At 42.1% G+C, this 14,895-nt stretch overlaps 2 protein-coding genes across 2 annotated transcripts in view; one reads left to right on the top strand and one right to left on the bottom strand.

The window, feature by feature from the left end:
* LOC142505464 (uncharacterized) overlaps positions 1-3,486 on the top strand; it is a 39,727-nt gene extending 36,241 nt beyond the window's left edge. The window contains exons 5-7 of the mRNA XM_075618444.1: positions 2,513-2,630; positions 2,713-3,152; positions 3,241-3,486. The gene's annotated coding sequence lies outside the window, so the exon portion shown is untranslated. The remainder of the gene's footprint in view (positions 1-2,512; positions 2,631-2,712; positions 3,153-3,240) is intronic.
* Positions 3,487-8,956: 5,470 nt separating this feature from the next.
* Positions 8,957-10,306, bottom strand: LOC142505039 (uncharacterized). Its single transcript, XM_075617864.1, has one exon. It carries the CDS (start codon positions 10,304-10,306, stop codon positions 8,957-8,959), a length of 1,350 nt encoding a protein of 449 aa, XP_075473979.1.
* Positions 10,307-14,895: the final 4,589 nt, after the last annotated feature.

Raw genomic sequence — 14,895 nt, 5'->3', positions numbered from 1 at the left:
TCCAGAACTGAAATCGGTTCATCGATTGGATAAATCGATAAGTCGCACGATTGAAAAGAAAATCAAAACTCTTATTTCTCTCACCTCTCTCGTTCCTCTTTGTCAATTCTGTAGAATTCATGTACCTAGCTTTCTAATTTATCCTTTCTTTTTTTTTAATATTATATTATATTAATAAAATAATATAATTTATAATATTTAACATTTTAACACCGATATATCTCTTTGAACTAGTCAAACGATCAAATTTTTCAAAACTCAAAACATGAAACTTTTATATCTTTGAGTTTTCTACGTTATATCCAATTTTCAAATCATTTGAACTTCATATGACCGAAATATGTCATATTTCATTCTTTAAAAATCATTAATTATTTAGTAATATCATATTACTAAATCAACAACTTGTGGTATTTACTTCAGGCATTACAAGTAAGGTTAGTTGCCAACACTACAACTATGAGGTATGACTTTCTTCGTTACCTTAAAGTTGTGTTGTTTTGTTTTCAAGAATTTGTAGATCGGGTTGCAAGTTTGGTGTTTAAGGGACCTGGTGTCAGTTTGTCTTTATTCCTTGATTGTTATGGATTTGAGACTATTGATGAAATGAATGTACTTGTTATGAACATTGATTTCTCACGAGTTACTAAGTTAGTGGGATTTGTTTGCTACAAGAGTTCACTTGCATTAGACTTAAATTCTTGTGATGAATTAAATGATTGCATGGATAGTACATGTAGTGTGTCCTATTGTCATGAGTTATATTTTTTGGTGATCTTGTTGAAAGGTGCATGGTTGGACATGATAATTACTTTGTTCATGTTGAGTATATGTTTAAAGAGAAAAAAATTGATAATTTATATTTATTGTTTGAGTTACGTGCTAGTGAGGCATATTGTTGCGACTTTATCCTTGATATAATACATGATTATTTGTGTTGGTTGCATATGAAGCGACATGTTGAGTGTGATTTTGATACATGCATTGCATACGGAAGAATGACATGTCGAGTGTACTCATATGTCGTGCATTAATTATATCTTACCTAGAGAGCTATGGTCGTACATGTGTATGGATTTTATCTTGGTGTTAACTATGTCTAAGAAGGGGAGAAATTTGATATTCGTCATACTTAATGATATTTTATCATATGGTGTCATTAGCTATTTGGTATGTGGTGAGGTTAATGAGTTTACAGGAAAGGCAACGGTGATGTCGGGACTTCCAGTGCTGATGGAGCGAGCAAATGATAGCACCTACAAACTTGAGTTGAAAGGTAAGCATGTTGATAATTTAATTTTTTTTATTACTGACATGCTTCATTTTGCATAGGTAGACAAGATTTGGGGACAAATCTTTTTGAAGAAGGGGAGTATGATATGAACCTGAATGGGCGTGGCGTTGATGCGATCATGGTAGGCCAAGCTCCGAGGAAAGCATGGGGTCCATTAGAGTTGCCGGAGAGACCAATCATGAGATGACGACTAAAGAAATTCAAAGAGGCACTACAAGGAGTAATGAGCAATAAAGAAGGGCTTACGCGTAAGTTGCAAAGTTCCGAAGGGTTCGTGATGCAGAGGAGTGCGTTTGGGGACCAAATGAACATTATTCAAGAAATACTTGAGGAAGATCCCCGAATACCATTATATTTCAAAGAAGAAAAACGTCAGAGTGTACACGGACCCCACCCCAAACCTGTACCCGGGGTCCGTGTCAATTATCCTCGAAAATGAGAATTACAGTGCCTACACAGACCCCACTCCGGACCCATACACGGGGTCCATGTCCTTTGATATATTTGGCGGAAAAAACTCGATTTTTACCTTATTTTATGCATTAGATAATTTAGGAAGTTATCTTTTCTAATCTTTTGATTTGATATGTATATTTGGGAGAATTTTGAACATTTTTTGGATAGATTGATTAAATAGAATTTTTGTTCTTGAGTTTTCTCTCAAACAACTAAAAGCTTTTTTCTTTTTCATCAAAAATCAAACTTATCAAAGTTTATGCTTTTTAGCTTTGTCAATCGTTCTTGTGTGGATTGTCATAGACTTGTTCTTTGAAGGTTCGTTCGAGTTTTTGATTGTTTTCTTTGTGATTATTTGTTGCTAAATTTTTTATAGTTTAGAGGTAAAAATCACGCACACACTTGATTCAAAAGATCGGGACACAACATGAACCCTTTTAACGTTATTGATCTAAGGGCACAGTTCGAAATAATAGTGTTTGCTATTCGTTCGTACGAGGATTCATATCAAGAAAGAAGGAAGAAGAACATATACCCTCATCGCCTTGCTCGTAAGGGATATGCACGATTTGCTGAAGAAATAGTAAGTATATTTCAACATTTGTGTTGTCCAAGAAGTGACTGTTTCTTTCCTTCGCATGAATACTTGTAACATGGGTGGCTGTTTTTTTCCTAGCATGTGATATATATCATTGCATTTGCTTTTTTTTTTTCTACATTTAACCTATTTGACAAATATCATTTGATTGTTCTTGTATGTAGGCAAGTGAATTGTGTGACAATGATGATATCAATAGAACTATTATTTGGAAAAAAAGGGCGAGTGAATAAATAAGGGGATTTGGATGGCCAGGAGTTGCAAATAACAGTAGAAAAGATTGTGAGCAAACTATACATAAAAATCAATTATTTTATTTTAAAGAAACCTTTTAAAGTAATTAGTATTTTCAAGTGGATGATAGGATGATTACATACAACAAAAGCGTGAGGGGAAACTTGAAATAAAAGGGACAAAAAATAATATTCTCACGAAAGCAATCAATTCAGATGAACATGGTGGACGTGTGAGAGATGTTGGAGGTCACATCACTCCAACATTATATTTCAATGTTGGTAGAAGTTGGAAGACTGAGGATGTTGACAGAGAGCTAATGATTGAGTAAAAAAATGAGTTGATAGAGGCTAGAAAATTATTTCAACAACAAGATACACGCATTCAAAAACTTGAAGCAATTTTCTACAAAAAGGGTGCATGGGACAATGAGATTGATGACAAAGGAAGTTGCTCGGTAAAATTACATCAAGTGAAGGAAAGTGAAATGAAAATCGACAAGTTTTTCCCCAGTTATGAAGATTTGAATGATGTCGAATTGAAATTGTGGAAAAATCTGTTGCTTTACAGGTATATAATTTTTTGTGGTTATATAGTACTTAATATTTTTTAACTAAAGAGTTAGTACAATTCATTGACATAACTATTTGTCTTTTAGGGGAAACCAGTTATTTTGACATTGGATTCTAGCACAGACATTGTTGCATATGGAACAGTTGTTGAGGTCAATGACCGTTTTAAAGTATTTTAAACCATTTTTTGTTTCAGATTTTAAGCCAACCATTATTTTTTATAATTAATTATCATTAGGGAATGTTTTGGATCTTCGTAACTGTTAAGTAGTTGTAGCGATTTTTTTACAAACTTATCTATTGCATATTGTTCTCAATTCATGGCTTATTGTCTTCTAACAAGACTTTTTGCTTTTTTATACATGACTTGTTCTACATGTTAATGGTTTTAATGCTAAGTTGTGCAAGTGTTGAAAATTAACAATGATTAAAATAATGTGGTTTTTATTTTCACAGACACTACCAGCAGAGAAATTCATTTCAACAAGCTACAGAAGATATTTTGGAGTTGATATGTGCAAGTCTTGGTTGTAGGGTATTTTTATTTTTGTGAACTTGACTAAAAGTTTTTTGAATATGGTTACATACTTTTTTTAATTGTTGGTTTGGTAGATTACAAGTCTATGAATGACATATTTCTGTTGTAATTCATGCATGTAGTTCTTGATCAAGTATGTTGATGTTTGAATTGATTTTATATAAGGGTTAATTGATATATATTTCACACCCAATTTTTTTTATTAATTAAACAATTTATGGTTTAAATATAATATACAACGGTTTGGTAAAATGATTATATATATATATATATAAGACAACAGTTTTGAAATGATGTAAATCAAATCCAAAGACAACATATTAAAATGTTGTAAAACTGTTGTATATTGCAGCGAAAGACATCGGTTTAAAAACATTGACAAACTGTTGTCGAATGCGATAAAAGACAATAGTTAAATACCGTTGTTGTTTCTATAAGACATCAGTTTTTAAGAGCTACGACAACGATTTATCACCGTTGTCTTTATACATCTACGACAACGGTTTTTCACTGTTGTCTTTGAGCGAACCATTTAACCATAGGACTTTTAACAACGGTTTTTCAGTGCTACGGCAACGGTTTTTCCCCGTCGTCTTTAGACATCTACGACAACAGTTTTTCACCGTTGTCTTCGAGCACACTCTTTAACCACAGGGTCTTTAACAACGGTTTTACAAGACATACGACAACGGTTTTTCACTGTCACGCCCCGAAACTCGGGAATGACACCGGCGTTGTTTAACAATCACACAATCGCAACAACAAGCCTCTTGTAGCACAGTATAAACCGAACCAGTTTATATATCATAATCTTAAATTAAATAACCATTGTCTTTACAATTCCCAAAATAAATAAGACGACAGAGTTTTAAATGCGGAAACATAAATCTAATCAATAATAACTTAAACTAAATTCCTTGAGCGTTCACCATCCCCAGAACTGTTCGGACTCCTCATCCTCGAGTTCTTCTTCGGGCTTATCTGGGAAGGGTTGTAAGGGGGGTGAGTATTTTGGAAATACTCAGTAAATGGGAGAAAATCGAGCACAATAAAGACAACATGCATAAATTTCGAGAATAAAACATGACTTGCATACATACTTCATAAACATGCATAACATTGACACAGCACTGCGACTCATCTACTTTCTACGGTTTACTGACGTCAGTCCCTAATTTTTACTCCTCTGAGGGGGCGAGGCCGTATAGCGGTTATGTCCCCCACCGCGTAAGGGTACGTCGTGGTTGGGATTCCCTCCCGTATACAGTCGACTCCTCACAGTGCTTTTGAAATCGTATGACAATTACACGAAAAAGAGTAGAAAGAAGATTGTACTCGACTATTTATTTTTCTTGTAAAAATCGAAAACATGTATGCATAAATTCGAGATTTTTAAAGTTTAAAAAAAAATAGCCCACTTACTGAATATTTGATGCTAAAAACGTGGATGATTGGCTTAGAAGATAGGTCGCTCCTTGATCCTCACTTCGGCGGCACTTCGGCGCGATTTTCCTTGGACGACTTTGAGTGGATTTCGGGCAGAGTTTGGCTATGGAGAGGCTGCTGAATTTCGTGAGTTTCAGCAAGGGAATTTCGAGTTTTTAGTGTAGGGAATGCTAAGCTTTGATGTGGTATTTATAGGGGAGAAGGGTGGAGCTCAATATGATAGCACAATCATGCCTAAATTTTGTTCAAATCTCTCAATTTTGGCTCTCATCTCCTTGCCATTATTTCGAAATTCTTGATGCTTAATTAGTGAAAATTATTCCTTGATCTCATGCTCTCCATTGGTTCAAGATTTAGGTTGCTAGGTGAAAAGGATTTTGGTCAACCTTGGATGATTTAATTCCATGTACACTAGTATCTATCCATTCCCATACTAGGCAATTAATCTAGGAGGAATTTTCGAGATTCCCTAGCAATATCCCACCTCAATTCTTTTAATTTGTATGATACTCAAATCTTGCAAAAATTTTCCTTCCCAATTTCGAAATTTGCATGCTTTGGTGTAATATTATTGACTTAACAAAAGATTTTCCAACAACTATTTCCCATATACAAATATTATTCTAATGATAAAATATTGTTCTAAAATTTTCCTACAATATTCAATTATATACAAATTTTTGGTTCTCACATCCCTCCCTCCTTATGAGGAGTTTCGTCCTCGAAACTGGAGTTGGCTTGGTCTCCAAATAGGTAGGGATATTCCTTTCGCACCTTCTCTTCAACTTCCCAAGTTGCTTCCCGCTCAGTGTGATTGGACCAATGCACTTTGACGTAGGGAATGATGCGTCGTCTGAGGACTTGTTCCTTGGTGTCCACGATTCTGATAGGAACTTCTTCGTATTTCAGTTCTTCTCCCAAGTTCCCTTCGATCACGAGCGATTCTACTTCTAATACGTGACTCGGGTCTGGAATGTACCTTCTTAGTTTGGACACATGGAACACGTTGTGTATCCTTCACATACTTGGTGGTAATGCCAGTCTGCATGCTAGCGTGCCAACTCTTTCCAGGATTTCGAAGGGTCCAACATATCGAGGGTTCAGTTTCCCTGCCCTACTGAATCGGACAACGCCTCTCATAGGTGAGACTTTCACATACGCCTTCTCGCCCACGTTGAACTCTACCGGCCTTCTTTTCAGATCTGCCCAGCTCTTTTGTCGGTCTTGAGCTGCTTTGAGCTTTTCTCGGACAATTTTAACCTTGTCCACTGTCATCTGTACTAGCTCGGGTCCCACTATGGCTTTCTCTCCCACTTCATCCCAATAAAGTGGTGACCGACATTTCCTTCCGTAAAGAGCTTCATATGGGGCCATCCCAATGCTGCTGTGATAGCTGTTGTTATAAGCAAACTCAATTAAGGGCAAATGGGTGCTCCAATTGCTACTGAATTCAAGAGCGCATGCTCGCAGCATATCCTCTAAAGTTTGTATGGTCCTCTCCGTTTGCCCATCGGTTTGAGGATGATAGACCGTACTTAGGCTCACTTTCATTCCCATGGCCTCTTGAAAGCTCTTCCAAAAGCGCGAGACGAACCTCGGATCTCTATCGGATAGAATGCTCACTGGCACTCCATGCAGCCTCACAATGTGGTCCATGTACAGAGAAGCCAACTTATCGAGATTGTAATTCATGCGGACGGGTAGGAAGTGCGCAGTCTTTGTGAGTCTATCCACGATCACCCATATACCGTCGTGGCTTTGCCTAAACTTTGGCAATCCTACCACAAAATCCATGGAAATATGCTCCCACTTCCATTCGGGAATTTCCAAAGGTTGCAGTAATCCTCCAGGCCGCTGGTGTTCTGCTTTGACCTGCTGGCATACCTGACATCTGGAGACAAATTCCGCTACGTCCCTCTTTATGGCATTCCACCAGAAACTATTCTTGAGGTCCCTGTACATTTTCGTACTGCCTGGATGGACTGCGAATTTTGACTTGTGCGCCTCTGCCATTATCTCTTGGCGAAGGTTGTCGCTGTCGGGCACACACAGCCTTCCTTTCATCCACAAAATTCCCTTGTCATCAATCTGATGATCCTGAGTCTTCCCTTCTCTGACCTGCTCCTTAAGTTTAGTCAGTACCGGGTCTCGATCCTGGTTTAACTTGACGGTCTCCTGCAGACATGGCTGGGCCGAGAGGGATGCTAGAGTTACCTTGCCACGGCCCTTCCGACTTAGCGCATCAGCCACCTTGTTTGCTTTACCCGGATGGTAACTTATGGTCAAGTCATAATCTTTCAGAAGTTCGATCCATCGCCTTTGCCTCATATTAAGTTCCTTTTGGGTGAACAAGTACTTGAGGCTCTGATGATCTGTGAAGATTTCACATTTAGCACCATAGAGGTAGTGCCTCCAAATCTTTAAGGCGAAGACAACCGCTGCTAATTCCAGATCATGCGTAGGGTAGTTCTGTTCGTGCGGTTTCAACTGCCTTGATGCGTAGGCGATCACTCTTCCCTCTTGCATCAGTACGCATCCTAGACCGTCCTTAGAGGCGTCACTGTAAATAGTGAAATCTTTATTTTCTGCGGGCAGGATCAATACTGGCGTGGATGCGAGTTTCTCTTTCAGTGACTGGAAACTCTTCTCACAATCGTCATTCCAGCTGAATTTAGAATTCTTCTGTGTGAGTCTCGTCAGTGGCACGGCTATCGAGGAGAACCCTTTGACGAACTTCCGGTAGTAACCTGCCAATCCAAGAAAGCTTCTGATATCGGTGGCATTTTTCGGTCTCGGCCACTCAGTAATCGCCTCTACCTTCCTTGGGTCCACTGACACTCCTTCTCTCGAAATCACGTGTCCCAGAAATGACACACTCCTTAGCCAGAATTCACACTTGCTGAACTTAGCATAGAGCTTATTCTCTCTTAAGGTCTGCATAGCAAGGTGAAGGTGCTCTTCATGGCATGTCTCGTCAGGAGAATAGACGAGGATATCGTCGATGAATACCACTATGAACTGATCCAGGAATGGCTTGAATACTCTGTTCATCAGGTCCATGAATGCTGCCGGTGCATTGGTCAGACCAAAAGGCATCACTGTGAATTCGTAATGCCCATACCTGGTTCGAAAGGCTGTCTTGGGGATATCTTCAGCCCTGACCTTCAACTGGTGATAACCTGTCCTCAGATCCAGTTTAGAAAAGATGGCGGCTCCTTTAAGCTGATCGAACATATCGTCTATCCGAGGTAGAGGGTACCTGTTCTTGATTGTGATCTTGTTCAATTCTCTGTAGTCGATGCATAATCTCATACTACCGTCATTTTTCTTTACGAAGAGTACTGGAGCTCCCCGCGGGGACACACTCGGTCGAATCTGCCTTTTATCTAGCAATTCTTGGAGTTGTTCTTTTAACTCCTTGAGTTCGGCTGGTGCCATTCTGTAAGGCGCTTTAGAGATTGGGGTCGCACCGGGAACCAGATTGATCTCGAACTCCACTTCGCGGTCCGGGACCGTCCCCAAGAGTTCTTCTGGAAAAACATCTGGGAACTCTCTTACTATAGGGATGTCCTCCAATTTCAGCTTGGATTTCTCTTTTATTTCACTGACCATTGCTAGGTACATGTCTTCTCCGGATTTCATGGCCTTCCAAGCTTGAGACGCGGAGAGCAGCAACTTCCGGTCCTTGGATTTGCCGTGGAACACGACTTCTCCCCGATCTGGGGTTCGGAGTTTGACTCTCTTCCCCTTACAATCTACTATTGCACTGTTTCTTGCTAATCAATCCATTCCTAAGATTACGTCGAAATCGACCATGATCAACTGTAGCTAAAAGTCTGATCACTAATACTGATTTTACAATCTCTGTAAATCTCGTTCGTTTCAACGGCTCTATTAGTAGGTGTGGCTATTCGGAAAGGTTCAGTTAGTTTATCAGGCTTACGTCCTAACTTCTTAGCAAACCTCTTAGACATAAAGGAATGTGTAGCACCACAGTCAAATAATGCGTAGGCAGGTACTGATTGAATTAGAATGGTACCTGACACGACTTCAGTTGCATTGTCAGCCTCTTCCTGAGTCATGGCAAAGATCCTAGCATTGGGTTTGTCCTCCTTTGGTTTACTAGGGCCTGCTCCCGTATTTGGCCCAGTTCCTCTGTTTGGCCCTGCTGGTTGGTTGGCAGCGGTAGGACACTCTGCAATTCTGTGCCCCGACTTTCCACATCCAAAGCATACACCGCTGGCCCTTCGGCATTCCCCGGAGTGCTTGAAGCCACATGTTGAGCATGGCTCAAGTCCTTGATGGTTATTGGCGGGGAATTTCCCTGAGGGAGGTCCACCTGACTGATTGGGCCTCTTGAACATTGGTTTCCCTTGAGAGGGCTGACTGTTAAGGGGTCGCTTGTTCCTGGTTTCCCCTTCTCTTCGACGAATATCAGCTTCGGCTCGGATAGTCGCACCCATTAGGTCTGAAAAGTTGGTAGGTTGGTAGACTGCTAGAGCAGATTGGATCCTGCTATTCAACCCCTTCTTGAAACGATGCAAATTCAGAACTTCGTCTGCCATAATCGCTGGAGCATATAATCCAAGGGCGTTGAACTGAGAGGTATATTCTACTACTGACATGTCTGGAGCCTGACTGAAATTTTCAAATTCACTTAGCTTCTGCAGTCTGACTTCTGCCGGGTAGTACTGTTTCAGAAATGTTTCTCGAAAGATTCGCCACGTGATTGGTCCAGCAGCGGTCATAGCTGGCGAGACTGCTTCCCACCATTTAGCTGCCTTGTCTTCCAAGAAGGGCACTATCACGTCCAATTTTAGTGCATCCGGGACTTCCAACAGTCTCAACTGAGTTTCCACGCTTTTTAGCCAATTCTGGCTAACTTCGGGGTCGGCAGCGCCACTGAAAGTTGGGCACCTATTCTTGCGCAGTGATTCATAATGAAACTTGACCCCATGCTGTGGTGGAGGTGGTGGTTGATTGGCATTCTGGTTCACTAACCCTTGGAGTGTTGTCGCCACGATCTTGGCTATAGCCATCAAATCTGCTTGATTAAGGTTGAACTGAGGTGGAGGTGCGTTGCCTTCTTCGTTGGCATTGTTGTTGTTGTTGCCGTTGTTGTTAGCATAACGGGGGTTGCGGTTTTGTCTTGGTGGTCTACCGGCCATTTCCTACAAGTTAAACGCTTCTAAGAATTCGTTGTATATATAACAAGATTGAATAGATAAGTTATGCTGGAACAACTGAAGTTAATAAGTAAGCATAACTTGAATATACATGAACAACTGAGATTAATAAATAATCATAATTTTATTAATTTTTTTGAATGTAAAGAAACAACTAAATGAACAAAGCGTGCTGAATGGAAATAAATCATACTGACTGAAAATAGCAACAATGGAAAGATAAACTCCTAGTAATAGGGAAAGGTAACTAAGAACTCTAATCATCTATCTCTCCATCTCCTATGGCAGCTATAGGCTCGTCAATCTCTATCGGCTCCTCTTCTTCCGGCTCCTCCTCTTGCAGTAGCTCCACCATGTGGGTGAGCTGGGCATTCTCTGCATTAAGCTGGGCCACCTGTGTCTTCCACCCCTGAACATCTGCCTCTGCCTCGTCCAACAGATCTATGGTACTCTGATGGCGTAGTTCGTACCCCTTCTTATTCTCCTTGATCTTGTTCTTCAGCGCTTCAACCTGTTGAGTCAGCTGGTGGTTCCCTTTGGCAATGCAGCTTATCGCCTCACTTAAATTTTCGAGTCTCCTCTTACCCTTGGCATTCTGCTGTTTCTCCTCTTCAAGTTCCTTGCGACAGCGCTCCGCATCCTCTCGTAGCTTTCCATTTTGATATTTGCATTGCTCTATGACGTCCCGTAGGTCCATGTTATCTCCCCTAACTAGTTCACCCTGATAGATAGACTGATTAAGGCGGACCTGAATCTCTTCTTTCTCAGCGGTTAAGGTTTTGACCTCACTCCTCCTCTCACTTAATCGGACTCTAAGTCCTCGAATCTGGCGTGACTAGTAGTGAAGGGCAAGCTCCTTCAAACGAAAGGCAGCTTGGACACGAATACGGGGTCGCATGAGAGTAGATGGAGCCATTTCCTGAAATCAAAAATGGAAATGCTCAGAATCCGAAATAGACAGTATAAAACAAGTGAGAATATGCAATATATATGAAATTTTCGAAATTTAAATAAGTATTTTTTTTTTTCCAAAAATGGAAAGTTTTGAATTTGACATATGGATTCGAAGCAAATGTCGAGAGGATTCCGGGACAATTGACGGAATCGAATTCGGAATTTCCTACGAGAAGTTACAGGGTTTACGAATATTTCCTAAAACGGCAAAAACGACGTTTCGGAGGCCTAAACGAAGGATTTTCGCGATTTCAGCGTGGTGCTCCGAGAAGTTACAGGGTTTACGAAGGATTTTCGCGATTTCAGCGTGGATTTTCAGCTGTCGAGAAGCATACGCTATCACTCTTCCATGCTGCATCAAAACTGCACCTAAACCAAGCTTCGAAGCATCGGTATAAAGGACAAACTCACCAGATCCTGACGGTACAGCCAAAACGGGTGCTGAGATAAGAGCTTGCTTCAAAGTATCGAAGCTCTTCTGACACTCCTCGCTCCACACAAACTTCATATTTTTCTTGGTCAGTGCTGTGAGTGGAACGGCAATGGATGAGAATCCCTGAATGAATTTCCTGTAATATCCTGCTAGCCCAAGAAAACTGCGGATCTCTGATGCATTCTGAGGCACAACCCAATCTCTGACTGCTGCAACTTTCGCCGGGTCTACCTCAATGCCACTGCTAGAAACAATGTGGCCCAAGAACGCCACCTTCTCTAACCAGAATTCGCACTTACTGAACTTTGCGAATAGTTTATGTTTCTGCAATGTCTGCAACACTGTGGTCAGATGCCTGCAGTGCTCCTCCCGACTCTTGGAGTAGACGAGAATGTCATCTATGAACACTATCACAAACTGGTCGAGGTACGGCTGAAATACGCGATTCATTAGATCCATGAAGATCGTTGGCGCATTCGTCAGACCGAACGGCATCACTAGGAACTCGTAGTGGCCATAACGAGTCCTGAAAGCTGTCTTCGAGACATCAGCATCTCTCACCCTCAACTTGTGATAACCGGAACGCAGATCTATCTTGGAGAAAATCGAAGCTCCCTGCAACTGGTCAAACAGATCCTCAATCCTCGGCAGTGGGTATTTATTCTTCACTGTAACCCTGTTCAACTCCTGGTAGTCAATGCAAAGCCTCATCGAGCCATCCTTCTTTTTCACAAATAAGACTGGCACGCCCCATGGAGAAAAGCTCGGGCGAATGAACTCCTTGTCGAGAAGTTCCTGGATCTGCTTCTTAAGCTCTGCCATCTCTGTCGGTGCTAGTCGGTACGGCGCTTTGGATATCGGAGCCGTACCTGGCATAAGCTCAATGGAAAACTCCACCTCTCTCTCGGGTGGCATACCAAAGACGTCTTCGGGAAAAACGTCTAAGAAATCTCTGACAATCGGAACATCTGAGGCTGACTGGCTGGGTTCCTCGGGGACAGATAAAAAGGTTGCTAGAAATGCCCGACACCCTCTATGCATGAGCTTCCTAGCCTGAACATAAGGAATAATGCGCGGTAAAGAAAAGTACCTGTCCGGCTCAAATAAGAACTGCTCCATTCCAGGCGGTCAGACAAGAACGGATCTCCGCTGGAAGTCTATCAACACTCTGTTCCTCAATAGCCAGTCCATCCCTAGGATGATGTCAAATTCCGGCATCGGTAACACGATCAGATCCGCATAAACAAGATTACCGTGCAGCTCAAGGTCTATATCTCGGATAAAATTGGTAGCTGCCATCTCCTCGCCTGACGGCAACACTACTGAAAAGGCTGTATCTAGCCCAATGGTCTGGATCTTGAGAAAGTTTGCAAAGACCTCCGAAATAAACGAGTGAGTGGCCCCTGAATCTATCAAGGCCTTGGTAGCGGAACCAGATATAAAAATTCTCCCTGAAAGAGCGGAGCTCTAAGTTGAATCCCACTACAAGATCTAAACTTATAGACATGCAAAGGTCAAGGTTCCTCTAGCTTAATTCCTCTGAAATAAATCTGAGTAGAGCATGCAATCCTATAACAGTTCTAAGTGCAAAAATCTAAATCCCGATTCCCAAAATGCTGAAATTCGAAGAATAACTTAAAGTTTAAAGGTACCTGTCAACAACATAGTCTCCGGGTTGGTTTCCGCGGCATGGAGAGCAAAAACTCTGCCTTGGGTAGGCAGATTCCTCTGAGGGCACTGCAGCAACATGTGGTCTGGACTGCCACACTTAAAACACTTTCCTGAGCCAGCCATACATGCTCCAGGATGGCGACGTGAGCACATGGGACAGACTGGGTGCACCTGAGTCCTCGTGGCTGGGCGTCCCCGCTGCTGCTGCTGCTGGCCTCGGTTCCTGGGCGGTCCATGAAAAGGCCTCTTATTCTGCTGCTGATGCTGATGAGGATGAGGGCGGTGCGGTGCCTGGACTGGGCGCTTGCCCTGGCGATCCTCCTCGATATCCCGCAGATCCTGCTCTGCGGCTAAGGCCTTGGAGACGGCAATCTCATAAGTAGCAGGGTCAGATACCCTAACATCCCGACGCAAGATCGGCCGTAAACCCACCAAGAAGTGCATCAGCTTTGCTCTGGCATCATTCGCGATCAGGGGCACAAAGTGACAGCCCCTCTCGAACTTACGGATGAACTCCGTAACCGTCATATCCCCCTGTCTCAGGCTCATGAACTCGGTGGTCAGCCTGGTGCGAACCTCCTCAGCAAAATACTTGGAGTAGAAAACCTCCGTAAAGCGGGTCCAAGAAAGTGTAGCCAAGGTCAGGGCTACCGAAGCTCCTTCCCACCATAAGCGGGCGTCTCCAGTGAACAGGTAGGTGGCACATCGGACTCGGTCTGCGTCCCCCAGCTCCATAAAATCGAAGATAACCTCGAGGGATTTGATCCATCCCTCGGCAACCATGGGGTCAGATGCCCCAGAGAATTCCTTCGGGCGCATCTTCATGAATCGCTCATACACAGCCTCGGGCCCTGTCGGCCTGGCTGCGGCTGCGGCTGCGGCATTGCCCCCCGCAAACTGTGCGAAGAACTGTGCCATCCCAGCTAACATCTGGGCACTCATGTCCGGTGGGGGCGGTGGAGGAGGTGGTAGGTCTCCCTCTGGTCTACGCTCCTCCCTGTCTTCTCGGCGAGGCTCCTCCTCTCTGTTGCGCTCTAAAATGCGTCTAGGGGGCATACTGTTCCAACATAACCCATACGTAACTAACATGCATAGTTCCATACTTTATTTTAAATGAACTCTGAAATACTGAAAATCTGGAAGCATGCTGACAAACTAATTCATGCTTTAACTAAAATGCTGAACAAAATGCTGAACTGAAAAACTTACAGACCAAAGGCGTGGCTTCGTGAGCTTCTCGCGGTCAGTAGTAGTGAAACCCTATACAAAACCACCGCTCTGATACCAACTGTGAAGGGGCCTAAAACTCCTTTCTTGAAAATTTGCGGAAAATTGAAAATTTTCTTTTTAAAAGAACTTAAATGGCCTCATTCATAAAATCACTGGTGAATCAAGTTCAATATTTCAAAATATTGCAGCGGAAGAAAATTAAAGTTTTGCCAACAATAACAATTTAAAAATTATCCAACGACTGATAAAAATTGTTTGCGGAATAACAACTGCTGCACTGAGG

Source organism: Primulina tabacum, chromosome 10, assembly GCF_025594145.1.
Source record: "Primulina tabacum isolate GXHZ01 chromosome 10, ASM2559414v2, whole genome shotgun sequence".
Taxonomy (NCBI): domain Eukaryota; kingdom Viridiplantae; phylum Streptophyta; class Magnoliopsida; order Lamiales; family Gesneriaceae; genus Primulina; species Primulina tabacum.
Note: the sequence above shows the minus strand (reverse complement) of the source record. Positions and strands in the feature narration are given on the sequence as shown.